Source organism: Notothenia rossii (genome assembly GCF_949606895.1).
Source record: "Notothenia rossii genome assembly, chromosome: 12".
Classification (NCBI taxonomy): Eukaryota; Metazoa; Chordata; class Actinopteri; order Perciformes; family Nototheniidae; genus Notothenia; species Notothenia rossii.
This window is the reverse complement of record NC_136911.1, coordinates 2,693,642-2,710,423: the sequence shown is the minus strand read 5'-3', so window position 1 is coordinate 2,710,423 and position 16,782 is coordinate 2,693,642. Positions and strand designations below refer to the sequence as shown.

The window sequence follows — 16,782 nt, the reverse complement described above, 5'->3', positions numbered from 1 at the left end:
GCGGTAAAAAAAAAAAGAACGAGGCAGGCCATAAATCCTGTGCTCGTAAATCTAATCCTCCAACATTGACAAATGCTTGATGAAGATGTCACTGAAACCTAGATAAAGTGTGTATCGGTCCACTGGTGAGGGGCAGGCAGTGTGCCGGAGCGTAAGAGAGAGATGAGGATGGAGAGGGAGAACTGATGCTGGTTTATCCTTGAGGAACACAGCCTCATAAAAGCTTATGGTATATCGAAACTGCTCTTTGATGTACCTACAGTATGCTAAGCAGAATAAATGTGTGGTCAGATAGAAGGAATGGGTTTTCTTGAAGGTAGGGGGATTTCAGACACGTAGATATGAGCTCCTTTAAGTCATACTGGAGATCCATGCCTTTCCTTTTTCTTGTCACAGCTAGCACTTTTCCAGCATCCCCCATCTCCTGCATGTCGTTACAGATAATGTGTGTGTGACTTCTCGATAGCATTTTTCCGCGGGCTGCTGGGTTGACAGAAACATGATAGAGGGCCCGTGATGGGAAACATGTGTGGAAGTGAGGCGTGTGTCACAGATTGGCAGCGAGACCTCAGAGGGAATTCAATCCTTCACGGAGAGCGGCGTGGATTAGCTCCCTTGCTATCTGCTAAGCGCGCTAACACTGAGAAACACTCTGGCTAATAAAACAGTTCCTCTGTGTCTCAGCAGAGCAGTGACTAACATCTGAATAAAGTGACCTGGCACTGCTCTCAGTTTTAAGACTGAGGGCATAAAACATAATCATAAAGTGCCGCTTGTGCGAAACATGGACAGTTTATTAGAAAGGGGACCGGAGTTCAGATAACGAGGCTATGAAACACCGTAAAGGAACGATTGAGCCACGGTGAAAAAGGACGGGATTTTATAACGAGCGGTGGTAAATGTTTTCGGAGAGAGCGGTGATTGAAGGAGAGGAAATTAATGAGAAGAAGAGGCTGGATGGATTCACATACTGTACACCACATGCATTCTTGTCTTAAGGCGTCCAGAGCACAGTAGGTGTCATTTCAACTGGAGATGCTGGAGACATTTCCCGATCACTTTTTTAAATAGTCCCAATTTTGTCTCCATTATTTTTCGAAGCAGACTTTGTTAACAGTTTAAAAGATAGCTGGCACTAAGAACTGCTAGCTAACACATTAAAAGAAAGGTTTGTTTGCATGCTAAGGAAACATAACATTGAATGTATATATATAGGATAAATGGATGTGCATTGCCATAAGCTAAAAGAAACATCCACCCATGCTTTTTAATTATAAAATGCCCATAAATCATGCATGCACCGATCAATAACATTTCTTGGCATAGTTTATTTTGTTCCTATCTTTGTAATGATCTGCTCTGACCTCAAACTCATCCGCTGATTACATTGCATAAAAGACTATATGTGGAAGAATATTTAAAAATCTTCTCTCCTCTTATGTCCGCACAACTTTTCAAACCACACCATTTGTTTTTCATCCAAAAAAAAGCATGCATAAAAAAGTATTAAAGATAAAAAAAATAGTTATATATATAGCTTAGTGCGTTGGGTTTAGATCCCCTCAAGCATGAACAAAAGATCATTAAGAATCTGAACTTTATAAATGTATTTTTGTGCAGGTTTAGCAGGTGCAAACGCTGTGCAAATGGTCGGATCAAGTCTGAAATGTGATTTGCATCAGAGCAGCTCCATGTGTAACATCAACAGACAGATATCAAGAAACAACACATGAAAAACAAACAACAAACATTTAACATAACAGCAGGATCACTGAGAGACAACGTGCTCAAAGAGCCTTCAGCGTGCATCTGATCTGCATTCAGCTCGTTTCAGTGGTGTGTTCTGTTACCTGAAAGTCGGGGTTGGGGTTGGGGTACGGCAGCCACGCTGAGCGGGAGTTCTCCTGGTACTTGAAGGGCCCGTTGAAAACCTGCGATATGGCGCTGAGATTGAAGGCACACACCGCAGACGCAGCAATGCTGTTTCTGAACGCAGGAGAACAAAACAGAGAGGAAACAGTGAGAGGATGATGGATGAAGGAGGGAAGTGTTGGATGAAAATAATTTAGGAAATGACCCCGAAGCAGTTGTAAATAACTCTCAGATTGTGTTGGTATTTGTAAATCTGACCTCTGTGTGTTTGTTTTATTCCCACCCAACAATACAAATCAAACGGCGGACCGACAGACGTAAGTGATCGTTATTATTGGATGATAAATCTAGCCACAGGACACAATTAAGCTGCCGGGCCGTCTGATTAACTGTAGATCTCAGGCCTGAAATACAGCTTTGACTTTTAAAGATGTCAGTTTCAACAAGTCCTCCGTCCAAAGAGAAAGTAAAAAATGAGAGTATTAAGTCTCAACTTAAACTGGGCGCGCTGAATTATAATCCACTGCGGCTGTTCATTAAACTCTGTGCCTGCAGGGGGAATGTTTCCAATACCCTTCAAAAGGACTTTTTGGGAAGGCAATGACCATAAAGAATAGATTACTCAGCTTTTAATAATAGTGTAGGAATGAGAAAGTAAAAAAAAAAGCGTGCTTGTGACAATAGAAATATTGCTTTTCATCCATGGATGCATCCCATCTCTTTCCCCCAATGTGCATGACACAGTGTCAACATCAATAAGTGATGATATGTTTCTTTCATGGGATTTAAATGTCACGTTTGTATGTTTATGGGTGGATTTTTCGACTGGAAATTCAAATTTAGATTCACGTAAATGTAAACATCGCTGTCATATATCACTCAACTTCATATGCTCAGCGTGAGCGAGCTACAAAGGTCACATGTCTAGTTAATGCAGTCCAAGTGCATTGTGTTTACTCAGCTGACAACGTGGTGCCAACAACAGGTGAATTATTCATGAAGCTATTCTGCGGGTGCATTAAAATCAACAAAGAAGTTCTGATTCCTCTCTGATCTCCTTTTGCTTCATTCAGACAAAGAGAGACACAGACTGGGGAGTTATTTGGAAAATAACTTTTGAAAACTTGAATCTGAAGACTCGATAATTGCCTTCATCTAATTATTTACAAAGGCTGGATTCATTTCAAAGAAGTGTGTGTGCAAATAACAGAACAGAATAAGGACTTTGTAGATGGAGATGTTAGAGGATTCAACAAAATGAGGACTTCAAACGACTACATTTACCATCAACGCTGATTAGAAACACAAATGTGGTGAATCGTCACACATTTTGTCAGTGGACTCCAACAGTGAAGTGTGTGTGGTCATTGTTTTTCTTTGCTTTGCATTTGTTGGGTAAATATGTCAAATCTTCAATACACTAAATGTCTTCTAAAGCCCCCGTCACACGGACACACGTCACACGGACACACGATAAAGGAAATGTTCAAGTTCGGCTCTGATCGTAACAACATCGGGCCATTCGTGAGGGCCATCGTATGACCGCCGGTGGAGTTTCTCAGGCTCCGGCAGCAACTTCGCGAGCGGTGGCAAAATCTTTAAGATGCCAAAAAGTTGCCGAAGGACCTTGCGAAGGTTCATTTTCATAAGGCACCCGTGAGGGCATCTCGTCAAATTGTGTCATCTTCGTCTGATCATCGGTTCCATCGGGGCGAAAAATGCCCGAATTTGAAAATGTCCTTTATCGTGTGTCCATCTGGTTGTTTTTGAACAAAATCATGTAAACATATTATGTAAATAACCCAATTTGTGTTCTGTGAAACTGAAAAGGATATTACATTGTTTTTGTTACTTTCGTTGCAGTTGTATGTCTTAAATGTAATTTAGGTTAACTTCCTGGTTTTATTTTGAAGGCGAGTTCACAGGAAGTTGTTGTTGCTATGGAAACAACATGACGGAGAAAACTTAATTATCTTCTACATATAAAGACGGAGAAAGTAAAGAAGAAAGTCTGAAAATATCAGTACAGTATCATCGTACTTTAACATCATTGTTTTTGTTACTTTCGTTGCAGTTGTATGTCTTAAATGTAATAGAAAATGAAATGTTGCCTTCGTGTGGTTCGGGGCCATCTTCGTGCCAAATTCACAATTCCATATTCGTGTATCCATCGGGTGTCAATTTCGGGACAGTGTGACAGGGACTTTTGCAAGTTTATTTACTCTGAAATGCATTTTATTTATACCATCCCTTTCCTTTAGCTATATAATATCATTACCATTTGAAAAAAACAAGTTTAGAGTGATATAATTAATGTTTTGCAACATTAAGCAGATTCATTTCAGGGTATTTTCTTGGCGTTTTTCTGCTTGTAAATGTTTCTGTTTGATACACAAACTCTCCAATTCTAGATGTGTAAGTAAATCGAATGATGAATACTTCCTGTTTATTGTCTGGCCCCTATTTTAAATTGAACTGATTGAGCGTTTGTAACTCACACGTTGGTGGTGAAGATGCCGTACAGCAGCTCGAGCTCCGGCAGGTAAAAGGTTCCCTGCAGCTCGTTGTAGTTGAAGGGGATTTCTCCGGGTCGAGAGCAGTTCAGTCGAGCCTTCATGAAGGTCGTCCACGTGTCCTCCAGCAGGAAGCGTCCGCCAATATCGTTCTTACAAACTCTTCCTGCGCGGGAAAACACCGTCCGGCCGCAGTCGTGCTCCACCGCGTTCTCACGGAAGAAGAAGTACGTGAAGTTGCCGATATCGTAGGAGGAGACGAAGTTGGGTTCTGCGGCGGGAGAAAACATCAAATCAAAGTTTACATTTAAGATTATAATTGGTTTTGCCAAAATCACACACATATTACAATATAACTACATATATTGTATTAGTTAACATGGTTCCTTCTTGAATTCGGCATACATTTGAGACTCTAATTAATAATTAAAATGCCTTTTTTTGTTTCACTTAGGGACCGTCAATAGCTTGGATTACACAGATCCAATGTTATCTGTAAAGCTTCCTTGCTCTAATGATGCTTAAAAAACTAAAATAAATATATTTTATGTGGCATTATAACATTTAACAACCTGTTTAATCACTATCTGTTCATCTAAACCTGATCTTTAACCTGGATTTGACTCGTTGTATAACGGTGTTTTAGGGCACTGTTTAAAACATAAATACAATTACAGGAACATTATGAAAAGACACGACAGAGTGTAATATACAAACAAATACATAAAAAATACAAAACAACAGTAAAATAAAACGCCATACAATGTACTGTAGGTCCCATGAGGACAAACATAGGGAATAATAAAACGAGATAGAAAAACTAAAAACTGAGGAGAGTTCACGAAAAATGAAGGGCAGAGAAAGGAAGAAGAAACATTATTTAATGCTCAGAGGGAGCGCAATGACTGATTGACTCGCAGTGTGTGTGTGTGTGTGTGTGTGTGTGTGTGTGTGTGTGTGTGTGTGTGTGTGTGTGTGTGTGTGTGTGTGTGTGTGTGTGTGTGTGTGTGTGTGTGTGTGAGAGAGGCCCCCACACCACAGCAGGTGATCAGGATTAATAACCACGGGCCATGTTATTAATGACATTGTGTCGTAATAAGAACACTCATTGCTCACTCCCCAATCCTAAAGGTTAGGATGAGAAATGAGCGGAACAGGTGTAGCATAATAGCTCTGAAGCACGCCAGCTCCACCACCTCGTCTCCATCTTTATGTATGACATTATTGGATGTAAACCGCACACTTTATTCTCTCTGACAGTGATTTAATTCTCCTTTAAATGAAAGAGTGTGTGTGTCCCCCTCCCTCCCCTCCTCATTTCTCCTCTGCACCTTCGGAGGGCAGTGCATGGGGGAGACAGAAGGGAGAAAAATCAATTCGCCATACAATTAGTTATTAAACCTTTTCCCAGAGGGTTGCTGAGATGCGATGCATGTGGTGGCTTTTAATTTAGTTTTTCAATTTAGCTTAAATGTGAATCAAATAAAAGTCACTTGCTGACAACACACTGATTGAACCGCTGGACACCCTGAAGTTCTCCCGTCTGAACTTTTCAGCGAGAGCAGACATCGATTTCTGACGATTTCACAATCCTTACAGAAAAAGCTGGGGTGAATATAAAGATTTGCTAGTTGCTTAGAAACGTTAGAAATAGTTTGAACGGATAAGATGCTACAGAAGAAAGTGTGGAGAGAGGGTCTTCTCTTTCTCTCTGGAGAAATACTCCCGTGTTAGACAAACATCTGCCATGATTAAATATTGAGCAAAACTATGAATCACCAAAAGCTGCAGAGCTCAAGTTCAAGAGCTGTGAAGGGTGAAATACAAATCTACTTTATGCTATTTATTAATTACATTATCATTCACCCTATATATATGTTGGAAGCCTGTGTTATCTTATGAACATATCTACTCTGTTGTAGGACATTATAATTAATACACCGTAACGGAAATGCAATATTGTATTCTCAGCGGTGCAGGAGAACGACGATAAGTACATACACTTTTACTTTAGTAACATTTTGAACGACAGACTAGAGTTCTTCTAGGTTTGAGTTCTTCTCCCACTGCTGTTTGAATTGTTAGGTGTGTATCTAGTTGCTACTGTGTGTTAATTGTGATTTTAAAGTCTATTTAAGATTATTTAAAGCACACAAAGAACATCTGATGAAGCGACATGCAAATCACAAAGTTAGCTATATTGTTCTTTTGAAATGTAACTTGTTAATACTTTTTTCCTACGTGTGCTGGTATCAATGTGTTCTTCAAAACACATCGTTTTTGTAGTTAAGTAGTGTCTAGTAGTGTTTGCGCTGCTATGTTGATGTATGTTGGTTTACTGTGGGTTACCCTGCACCCAGGAGAGAGGCACGTATTCAGGTTTTTTAAACAACATGTCTATTTATATATCTGGCCTACTTGTAAGATGTCAGTTTTTCTGTACGTTTTTGACACACATTTACATAAAAAGACATCTCTCTTGTATCAGAATAGCAGAGACTCTAGGATATTGATGAGAAATGCTCAGTTTACTTCATATACCACTATCATGGTGCTGCTACTAGGAGAGAAGCACTGCTGCACGGGCATATCAAGATGCTGATTAGACAGCATGATTATTGCACAGGTGTGCCTTAGGCTGGCCTCAATAAAAGGCCACTCTGAAACGTGCAGTTTTGCTTTATTGGGGGGGTCTGGGGGGGTCCGAAAACCAGTCAGTATCTGGTGTGAGGGTTAGGATTAGGGTTAGGGTAATGTTGTGAATCGAGTGGCCTGTGTTCACATACGCCTGCCCATACCATAACCCACCCACCACCATGGGCCACTCGATTCACAACATTACCCTAACCCTAGCCCTCACACCAGATACTGACTGGTTTTCGGACCCCCCCCAGACCCCCCCAATAAAGCAAAACTGCATGTTTCAGAGTGGCCTTTTATTTTGGCCACCCTAAGGCACACCTGTGCAATAATCATGCTGTCTAATCAGCATCTTGATATGCCACACCTGTGAGGTGGGATGGATTATCTCGGCAAAGGAGAAGTGCTCACTATCACAGATTTGTTCAGATTTATGAACAATATTTGAGAGAAATGGTTATTTTGTGTTTATAGAAAATGTTTTAGATCTTTGAGTTCATCTCATGAAAAATGGGAGCAAAAACAAAAGTGTTGCATTTATATTTTTGTTCAGTGTATATCTGGACTCTATACATAGACATTTATTTATTAGGATAAACCCCTTGAGATGCACAATCTTGTTTTCGAGGGGGTCCCGACAAAAGCAACGTCTTACAGACATACATGAACAAAGGACAAACCAGTCTGTTAAGTAACATTCATGCAGTAATATCATTACAATTTGATAGACAGTAGTGACTAATAGATCAGTTTAATTAATAACAGGAGCAGACCAGCTGGAAGTGAGATGCTTAAACATACAAATTGGACAGTCCCTTACCATTGAGCCACTTGGAGTTGTACTGGGCGGTGCGTAGAGGAGGAAGACCCCCCAGGCTGCGGTAGATGGCGGGGTCTCGCCCGGAGAAGTCCATGGCGGTGGCGGCGTAGAGTTCCCCGCTGGAGGTGATGAGCGCGGTGGAGTTGTGCAGCGGGTTGTACGGACACCGAGCCATCCCGCTGATCTGATCGTGGATCTCCGTCAAATTTGTCAGCTGCAACACAGAGAAACAGAGGGTGAGGAGAGGGGTAGAAAATACTGAATGTCCTCTTCCAATATCAGAGTCACATGATAACAAAGGTATCCCAACTGTAGCTGTGAACATGACAGGATGTGTGATTACCTAGAAGAGCATCAGGACTGTTTGAGGCATATGATAGCTATGTGATTAACATGATGATTCAGCCTCTATGGAGAGAGACATATGACAAGCATGATCATTTCTGACGTGGAGCTAATCTGAAGTAAACATTGAATACTGCTTTCTATTCCTCCATCTTGTGACTGTGGAACTCCCTCTCTTGGATATCAGCATGTGAAGGACACTGTTCAGGAACTAGTTGATGCTCTGTATGTGATGACTCCTTCTTAGAGATTTTGAGAAAAAAAGTCAGGATTTTGAGATTTTGAGAAAAAATACAGAATTTTTTGATTTGGAGAAAAAAGACAGAATTTTGAGATTTGGAGAAAAAAGTCCGAATTTTTTGATTCTGAGAAAAAAGACAGGATTTTGAGATTTTGAGAAAAAAGTCCGAATTTTTTGATTTTGAGAAAAAAGTCAGAATTTTTTGATTTTGAGAAAAAAGTCAGAATTTTTTGATTTTGAGAAAAAAGACAGAATTTTGAGATTTTTGAAAAAAGTCAGATTTTTTAGAAAAAGTAAGTTTTTTGAGATTTTTTTGAAAAAGTAAGTTTTTTGACATTTTTTAGAAAAATACACAATTTCGAGAAAAAGCCAGAATATGACAAGCATGCTCATTTCTGACGTGGAGCTAATCTGAAGTAAACATTGAATACTGCTTTCTATTCCTCCATCTTGTGACTGTGTAACTCCCTCTCTTGGATATCAGCATGTGAAGGACACTGTTCAGGAACTAGCTGATGCTCTGTATGTGATGACTCCTTCCATTCTGGAGAGGATCACAGATACATGGATCCTGAGATTCAAGCTCAAGCCAAGAGATATTTTTCTAACAAGGGGAAACTCACACATGCAGGTGTTTTGTTTCTTTCCGTTAACTGTCAAGTGGGAACAAAGTATTTTATTTTTCTAAGTTGTGTCTCTTATTTTCCTACGGCACTGTTATGATTGGCTGTGAATAAGAAAATATGAAGGACAGGCTTTTGGGAGAAAGGGGCAGGTAATATAAGATTATTTTCTTCTCCCCGCTCCTTTTGGGGTACGGTTATGTAAATAATTGTTATACATTAAGTTGTGCACACCATGAACGGAACAAATACAAATGAAATGAAGTGATATTCGCGCTGAATGTTTACCCGAGTTTAACTCTAAAGATAGACAGGAAGGAGGAATAACAGAAACTGACAGGTATTGCCAAAACACAACATGGAGAAAATGAGTTTCCCCTTGAGCTAAGAAACAAAAACAAAGATGCATTTCCCCTCATTGTAAAAACACCTGCATATAAATATAGGACAGCGTTTCAAAGGGCAACATTAAAATGCAAACCGGAGAGGTCTGGTAATGTTTTGTTTGTTTCTGCCAATATGCAAATGACGCAGACAGACTAAAAAACACCCAATCTCATTATGTTTTGTTTGGTTTACATCTACTGAGAAACACAGACTGCGATATATATACGAGCAGGACCTTCAGGAGCACAGAACATAATCAGAGAACGCATTTTGAATCATTAGCAACATAAAAACACACACAGAGAAGCAGCCTGACAGCCAAGCAATAACTACAACTGGATTATTAAATGGAGTTCCTCTTAAAGAGTTTTAGTGGCTGTTGTCTCTGCAGGACATCCAGATGTTTGTCTGCTTATAACATTATTTAACCACATCTTTGAGAAGCAGCTCGGGGTCAAAAAAAGACTTGATGTGAGACGCAGTGTTCCCTCGGATTCTGCCTTTCATATTCTGCCAAAAAAACTCCCTGCTTTTAAAAATACTTTACAGCACGACCCCGGCTTACTGCACTTTTTCCTCGATTAAAAAAAAGGACGGGTCATAGCTCAGTGACTCAGAAGACCCAAAAAGGAAGCAATGCATTTCTCAAATCCAAGATGTAATTATATTTGATGGTGCAAAAGTAAACATAGTATGGAGGATTAGCTCCTGGTCTGTGCTTTCCATACAAGCTTCAATTCTGACGGAAAAAAGATTGCACCAAAAGTCCACATATGATAATTAAAGTGATGTCATTTGCAATTAGTTTTCTGTCAAATCAATCACAGCTCCACAGAGGACTCCCAGTGACAGCACAGATTCAATCCCTCCTCCACACATTTTGAATAATCTGTAGACAACTCTTCCTCTCAGGGGGCGAGACTCGTCTTCGGCCAATTTCCTGGAGACGGTCGATTTGGCTCAAAGGTCCTGTTAACTCCCGACCAAAAGCACAACAGAGCAGCCCTGTGTCTCCACCGGACCGAGATGAAAGCCCTGTATTGACGGGGCTCATTCCGCGGGGTGTTCTTGGGTCAATCGGGAGTATTAAGAAACCCAGGAGGAGGAGGGACAGACAGACGGACTGCAGTGCATCCGTTGCATTTTGTGTGAAAGTCTTCTCTGTGGTGCAGCTGTGTGGGTGAAGTGACGTTGAATGCCTCTGATAGAGACTTTTAGATAGAGACAGCGCTCACAGTAGGGTGCTGTGTCTACTGCTACTGAGAAGCTATTACGGCTGCAATTTAAATTCAAATAATGACAGGAAATCTAGCTTTAAGCTTTATTCAAAAGACAGGATTTTCATTGATATTCCCCTGTGGATTCAAACGACACATCCTCGTAGCTTTGTGTCACGTAAGCGAAACAGAAGGGGTAACTTTAGTCTTGAACATACTTAGTAATAATAAGTTTAGGCATAATGTTTAAACATCACACGTGTTCTTCAGAATCAGGGCCTCCAGTCGATTAGCTCAGCTTAGCATAAAGACTGCAAACAAAGGGGAAAGGTCTCAGCAGCACATGTGAATTACCCCAAACTTTAAACTATGTTGAACGGCTATGGTTATTTATTTTTATTCCAAATGATGGTGCTTATTGTAAAAGCATATCCAGTCAAAGTTGAGTTATACAGAAATCCAAACCAATTCTGATAATCAATGATAATTATGAAATTCTGTTGCTACTATTGGCCATTTTCTTAAATACATTTGCTTAAGATGCAACGAAAAAACCAATTTGATTGTATATAAGTACAGTTTCTCATTTACAGAAATTATAGAAAAGTTGTACGAAAAATGTAAAAGATTATTGTATGATATTAATATCAAGCTATGTGTGCATTGTACTACTTCACATAACAACAATCCATATATAGAAAGAATGCAATAATTACAATGACAGCTACATCTATGACTAAGAGTTTAAAATGGAGGAATATTATTGTGATCTTTTATTTAAAGACGTCCTCCCTGCAGTATTCTCATTATGCTCATGGTCACCATCAGTGGCAGCTCGGCTAAGAGTCAGATGGATTAACATGTGTTTAATGTATAACCTCGGAGGACTTATTAAACTTAAATGAGTATTCTGCGGCTCCTCGGTTCATCCATCACCAACCATCGTAAATCTGTCTGAGCGTTAGTCCTGGGCCCCGATCAGTGTTTCACATTAACGGACGTTCAGTTGGTAAAAATGACAGCGGCTGATGAAATACTGCGATAATAATGTCATGGCATTTCAACCATATGTATTTTCACAGCACCAAACAGCCATTATGAGCCTGTGACCTTTGGGCGTAGTGCTGTTGGACCAAAACAAATGTCAAGGTGGTAAACTGCGGCTGCCTCCAGATCCCACCGAAGGAGCTGTTTGATAAGGTAAGCAATAATCTGACATTTTAAATGTTGCTACATACTTACCTTCAGTAGGCACTTGTTATTAAAAAGAGAAACATGGGTTTCAGCTCAAAACACTTTACTTAACCCTTCGATGCCCTGAGAGTGGCTGGACCCAAAAAGGACCCGTATTAGAATAATATGTGTTTTCATGCCATTTTTGTCATTTTGGTTAAGAGAAATCACGTGTATAATATTTAGTATTATATTTTGGTTCACACTACAAACATTTTATATTGAATTTTTCACTATTTATAATTTCAGACATTTTTTTTACATTTTGAAATAAAAGTTTGGAGCATATCGATGCAAAGATCTCCGCTATTCTGAGACCCTCACAGTATTCCAGTCCCTTTTCAAAACTCATCTCTTCTCCTCTTGTCTACTCATAGCCCCCACCCCCCCATCAATCCATGCCGGTTGATCAAGTTTGATAGTCCTATACCCCCCACCATAACCTTCCCTTATATTGTAAAGCGATGTTGAGTCCTTGAAAAGCCCTATACAAATATAATGTATTATTATTATTATTAGTATTATTATTATTATTATTATTATTATACTGACAGGTATCAGATCTTGCTGTGTAAAATAATCTTCCTGAGAGGTGTCACGTGTGATGTCGTCTGTGTGCTCCACAGTGAATGTATTCCTGACAGCAACAGGTGATAAGAATCAAAGGTTCCCAGAGGAAATGCATGCGGGTCATTTTTGACCCACTTATGGAAGCTTGGGGTAGAAATACAAAGACTACAATTTCTTAAAATGATAATTAAAAATGTGAATGGCATGATATCCAAAACATGTTCTTTGAGGAATAGCTTGAATATGAAATGATAAAAAATGTAATTACAAAGATACTTTAAGAAAGCCACCTCACCGGGTCAACAAAGACCCACTCATGCCTCTAAGGGTTAAGAAAATAGCAGCAGGTTACAAAGTGCATAAAGAAACTTTGGCAGCCTTCACTGACTTACATATCTTTGCTTTTTAATGACTGTTTTTAAATGCCATTTTCTTAAAGTCTTTCATTTTTGTAAAGCACTTTGAATTGCCCTGCGTTGAAAGGTGCTGTATAAATAAACTTGCCTTTCCTTACAGGAACATAAACTGCTTTTACTGTTGTTATAAGATAACGATAAGATAACACATACTTCATTAATCCCCAATTGAGAATAGCTTTTCTTGTAGCAGCATGTAAAACTGAGTAGAAAATCAACAATTATACAATATAACATCTTAAATAGAAGCTAAAACATCAAAGCTGACCGTGAAGAACAAAATATATTGATTATCTGAACTCTAACACAATATCAATTGGATATTATTTACATTAGTGTGCAAGAATGGCAAATTCAATTTAAATAAAAGTGTGAAGGGTTATTGCATGTATTGTATTGCACCACCTGTATTAACGCTACTTCATATGCATTGTGTTTTTATTGCATTACATGTTTCTTACTGCACTATATATATATATATTTGTATTATATATATATTTTACTAGCTTGCAACTTTTGCTCATTCCTTTGTTTTGCACTGGGACCCTGATGCAATGCTTTTTATTGCACTGTATATGTATGACAATAAAATATCTCTTATCCTATATCTTAAAACACGGGATTTAGAGGACTTAGTGGACACATAAAAGAGATTTGAATACAAAAGATGAAAGGCAATGACTTCATATACTGCTGTTAATATCCAGGCTATTGTTGCATTATAGTGCTATATGGATTGCCGTGTATCTTGCTGCAGTTTTTGTTAATGATGTTGTTTTGCACCGAGGCCAGGGAAACAGCGTTATGACTCTATAGATGTATGACAAATAAGTCTCTTTGAACTATTAATCCTAGTAAATGTGATTAAGAGGACTGTGTAGAAAGATTAAAGAGACACATCCCATTAGACCAAAATGTAGAAGAAGAATGATTTGATAAAAATAATAACTTCAATCACTCAGGAAGAAGGGCACAGATGGGACAAGGATAATTAGTCGTAGGTCATCGGCATATTATCGGGAGTAATGAGCTTAAGGCAATATTTTGATTAGGATGTTTAACAAGTTTGAGGAAACACAACTTCTGGATGCTTAATAACATTCATCTCATAACGAGTCTACATCCCTGAGTGCATGGTGTGACACGAAGAGCACGCCTCCGTCACATCCTGATGAAATGTGCTGATCAACCTTGGCCTTTCCTGCTGACATTGTCACTTTGATCAATAACAATTCAATTCATATTTGTTAACAGGCTCACCCGGCATGACAGATCCCCGAGCTGAAGGATAATGACTGATTAAGGAGCGCTCCTGTGGTAATAGGTGTTATTTTAAAGATTTGCAGTGAGCAATTCATAACCTTTACTCAGGTTATTACTGGCTGCTACACAGTATTAATGTCAACGCTTAATATTTGACATGTTATTTATACACATAAGACATAAAGCCTGTTTAAGGTACCGAAAAGTAAAACTATGCAATGTATTACAAAACGTTTTTAACACCGTAATGTGTTGTCAACAACAGTGAATAATACCAATATACTAATAATCTAATATTGCCACATATATAATAATATATGACATTACCATGCAGAATAATTCACTTTTTATACTTTAGGCACATTTTCTTGACAATACTTCTTCACTTTTCAGAATGCAGGACTTTTACTTACAATGAAGTATTTTGACATAAATCTACTTTTACTTAAAGGGGACCTATCATGCAAAATGCACTTTCTGATGTCTTTTCTACATCAATGTGTCCCCGGTGTGTCGGGGAACTCACGCAGCGTCAGAAAATAAAACCCTCTCTCTTCTCCTCCGTACCCAAATCTCTAAAAACGGGGAACAACGGAGCTGATCCAGATTTGCGTCCGATATGACGTAATATCTGAAATGTGGACCCACGGCCCTATCAGAAACGTTGCTCTCAGAAACAATGCCCGACTGCTTTGGACGTAATATGGTCGGTGTTTACATTAGCATCGCTAACACTCAGAGCTAACCTGTACTGGAGAGCATGTGTGTGAAGAAGCAGGAAGTAAAAAGGAACTCACCTTGTGGTATAACCGGCAAGAGAGAAAGCCTTTGAGCTCCATACTGTTTCAGAGAGAATCCTTGATAATCCATGATATGGCGTTTCATCACGGCAGCATTTAGTTTAGACAGTAGCTGCCGGGTCCCGCATGAGCTCAGACCCCTCCTCTTTAATTATTTAAAGCTTGATACCCAAATCAGCACTTTAGAAACAGGAAGTGAAATAGAGGGATATGAGGCATGGCTAGAATGGGTGATCTGTTTGGTATTTTGAGCAAAACACTTCATAGACATGTTTTTATATATTTGTATATATCTGAAACCTATTGCCTAAAAATAAAAAGATAGGTGACCTTTAAGTAAAGGATCTTAATACTTCTCCTACCACTTATCGTAATGCAATAATTTAATATAGATTATTCTGGAATGGACCGTTAAGCATTTAGAGTATTTTAACTTTTGATACTTTAAGTATAAATTGATGCTGACGCGTGTTCTTCTACATCATTTTGAACGCAGGACTTTTACCATTGAATATAGCAACCTTTACTTCTTCAGAAACCACAGTACTTCTTCCAAACCTGCTTAGTTGTACCTTTTGTCTGTATTATTCCTGCTGTGTGACAATATAGGTGACATAATCTAATATTTAAGAAGAATATGCATGCATGTGAAGCTGCTTTAACAAAAAGTAGCATGGTAGAAAGAGGCAGAAGCAGCAGGTTAAAGATGTGGGTACCGTTCTGTTGGTGCAGATGGGGGTGAAGGCGTTGGTCCCGCAGGTGAACAGCCGGTTCCCGTTCACCAGCAGCACCCTGATGTAATTCTGGCACTCCTCCTGTGGAAACACATCAGCACACAGTTAGCACACTAAACTCTAAATCACACTTCGTGAGACAAACACCTGCAGCCTCAGAAGGAAACTCTGAAACGTGGACGAGCCGGACAGAGTCAAATCAAAGCTAATGTCCTCACAGCTCAGCCACGTCACATCCTAATTCAACTGGGAGCAGGTCTGAAGCAGGTCTCAATGAAGGGAGATAAACAAAGCAGGCGTGGGATCGCTTCAGAAAACTGCCTTTGCTTTGTTGATTGATCGGAAATGAGAGTCTCTCTTCATTAAAGCATGTTTGGTTTAAGCTTCTCTCGACATTAGTCCATTGAAACCACTCTTGTCTAAATGACTTATATTTACAATGAACAAAAATATAAATGCAACACTTTTGTTTTTGCTCCCATTTTTCATGTGATGAACTCAAAGATCTAAAACATTTTCTATAAACACAAAATAACCATTTCTCTCAAATATTGTTCACAAATCTGAAAAAATCTGTGATAGTGAGCACTTCTCCTTTGCCGAGATAATCCATACCACCTCACAGGTGTGGCATATCAAGATGCTGATTAGACAGCATGATTATTGCACAGGTGTGCCTTAGGCTGGCCACAATGAAAGGCCACTCTGAAACGTGCAGTTTTGCTTTATTGGGGGGGTCTGGGGGGGTCCACAAACCAGTCAGTATCTGGTGTGAGGGTTAGGGTTAGGGTAATGTTGTGAATCGAGTGGCCTCTGTCCGTCGTCCATAACATACGCCTGCCCATACCATAACCCCACCACCACCACCATGGGCCACGCGATTCACAACATTACCATTACCCTAACCCTAACCCTAACCCTAACCCTCACACCAGATACTGACTGGTTTTCGGACCCCCCCAGACCCCCCCAATAAAGCAAAAATGCACGTTTCAGAGTGGCCTTTTATTGTGGCCAGCCTAAGGCACACCTGTGCAATAATCATGCTGTCTAATCAGCATCTTGATATGCCACACCTGGGAGGTGGGATGGATTATCTCGGCGAAGG

At 39.5% G+C, this 16,782-nt stretch overlaps 1 protein-coding gene across 5 annotated transcripts in view; it reads right to left on the bottom strand.

The window, feature by feature from the left end:
• sema5a (sema domain, seven thrombospondin repeats (type 1 and type 1-like), transmembrane domain (TM) and short cytoplasmic domain, (semaphorin) 5A) overlaps positions 1–16,782 on the bottom strand; it is a 169,902-nt gene that overhangs the window by 83,270 nt on the left and 69,850 nt on the right. For all 5 annotated transcript variants that reach the window (XR_013804388.1, XM_079661723.1, XM_079661724.1 and 2 more), the window contains exons 6-9: positions 15,657–15,755; positions 7,846–8,059; positions 4,371–4,656; positions 1,851–1,986 (exon numbers count right to left, since the gene is read on the bottom strand). Coding sequence is in view for 4 of the 5 variants with exons in the window: in XM_079661723.1 (XP_079517849.1) it covers positions 1,851–1,986; positions 4,371–4,656; positions 7,846–8,059; positions 15,657–15,755 (735 nt within the window). In the remaining variant the exon portion in view is untranslated. The remainder of the gene's footprint in view (positions 1–1,850; positions 1,987–4,370; positions 4,657–7,845; positions 8,060–15,656; positions 15,756–16,782) is intronic.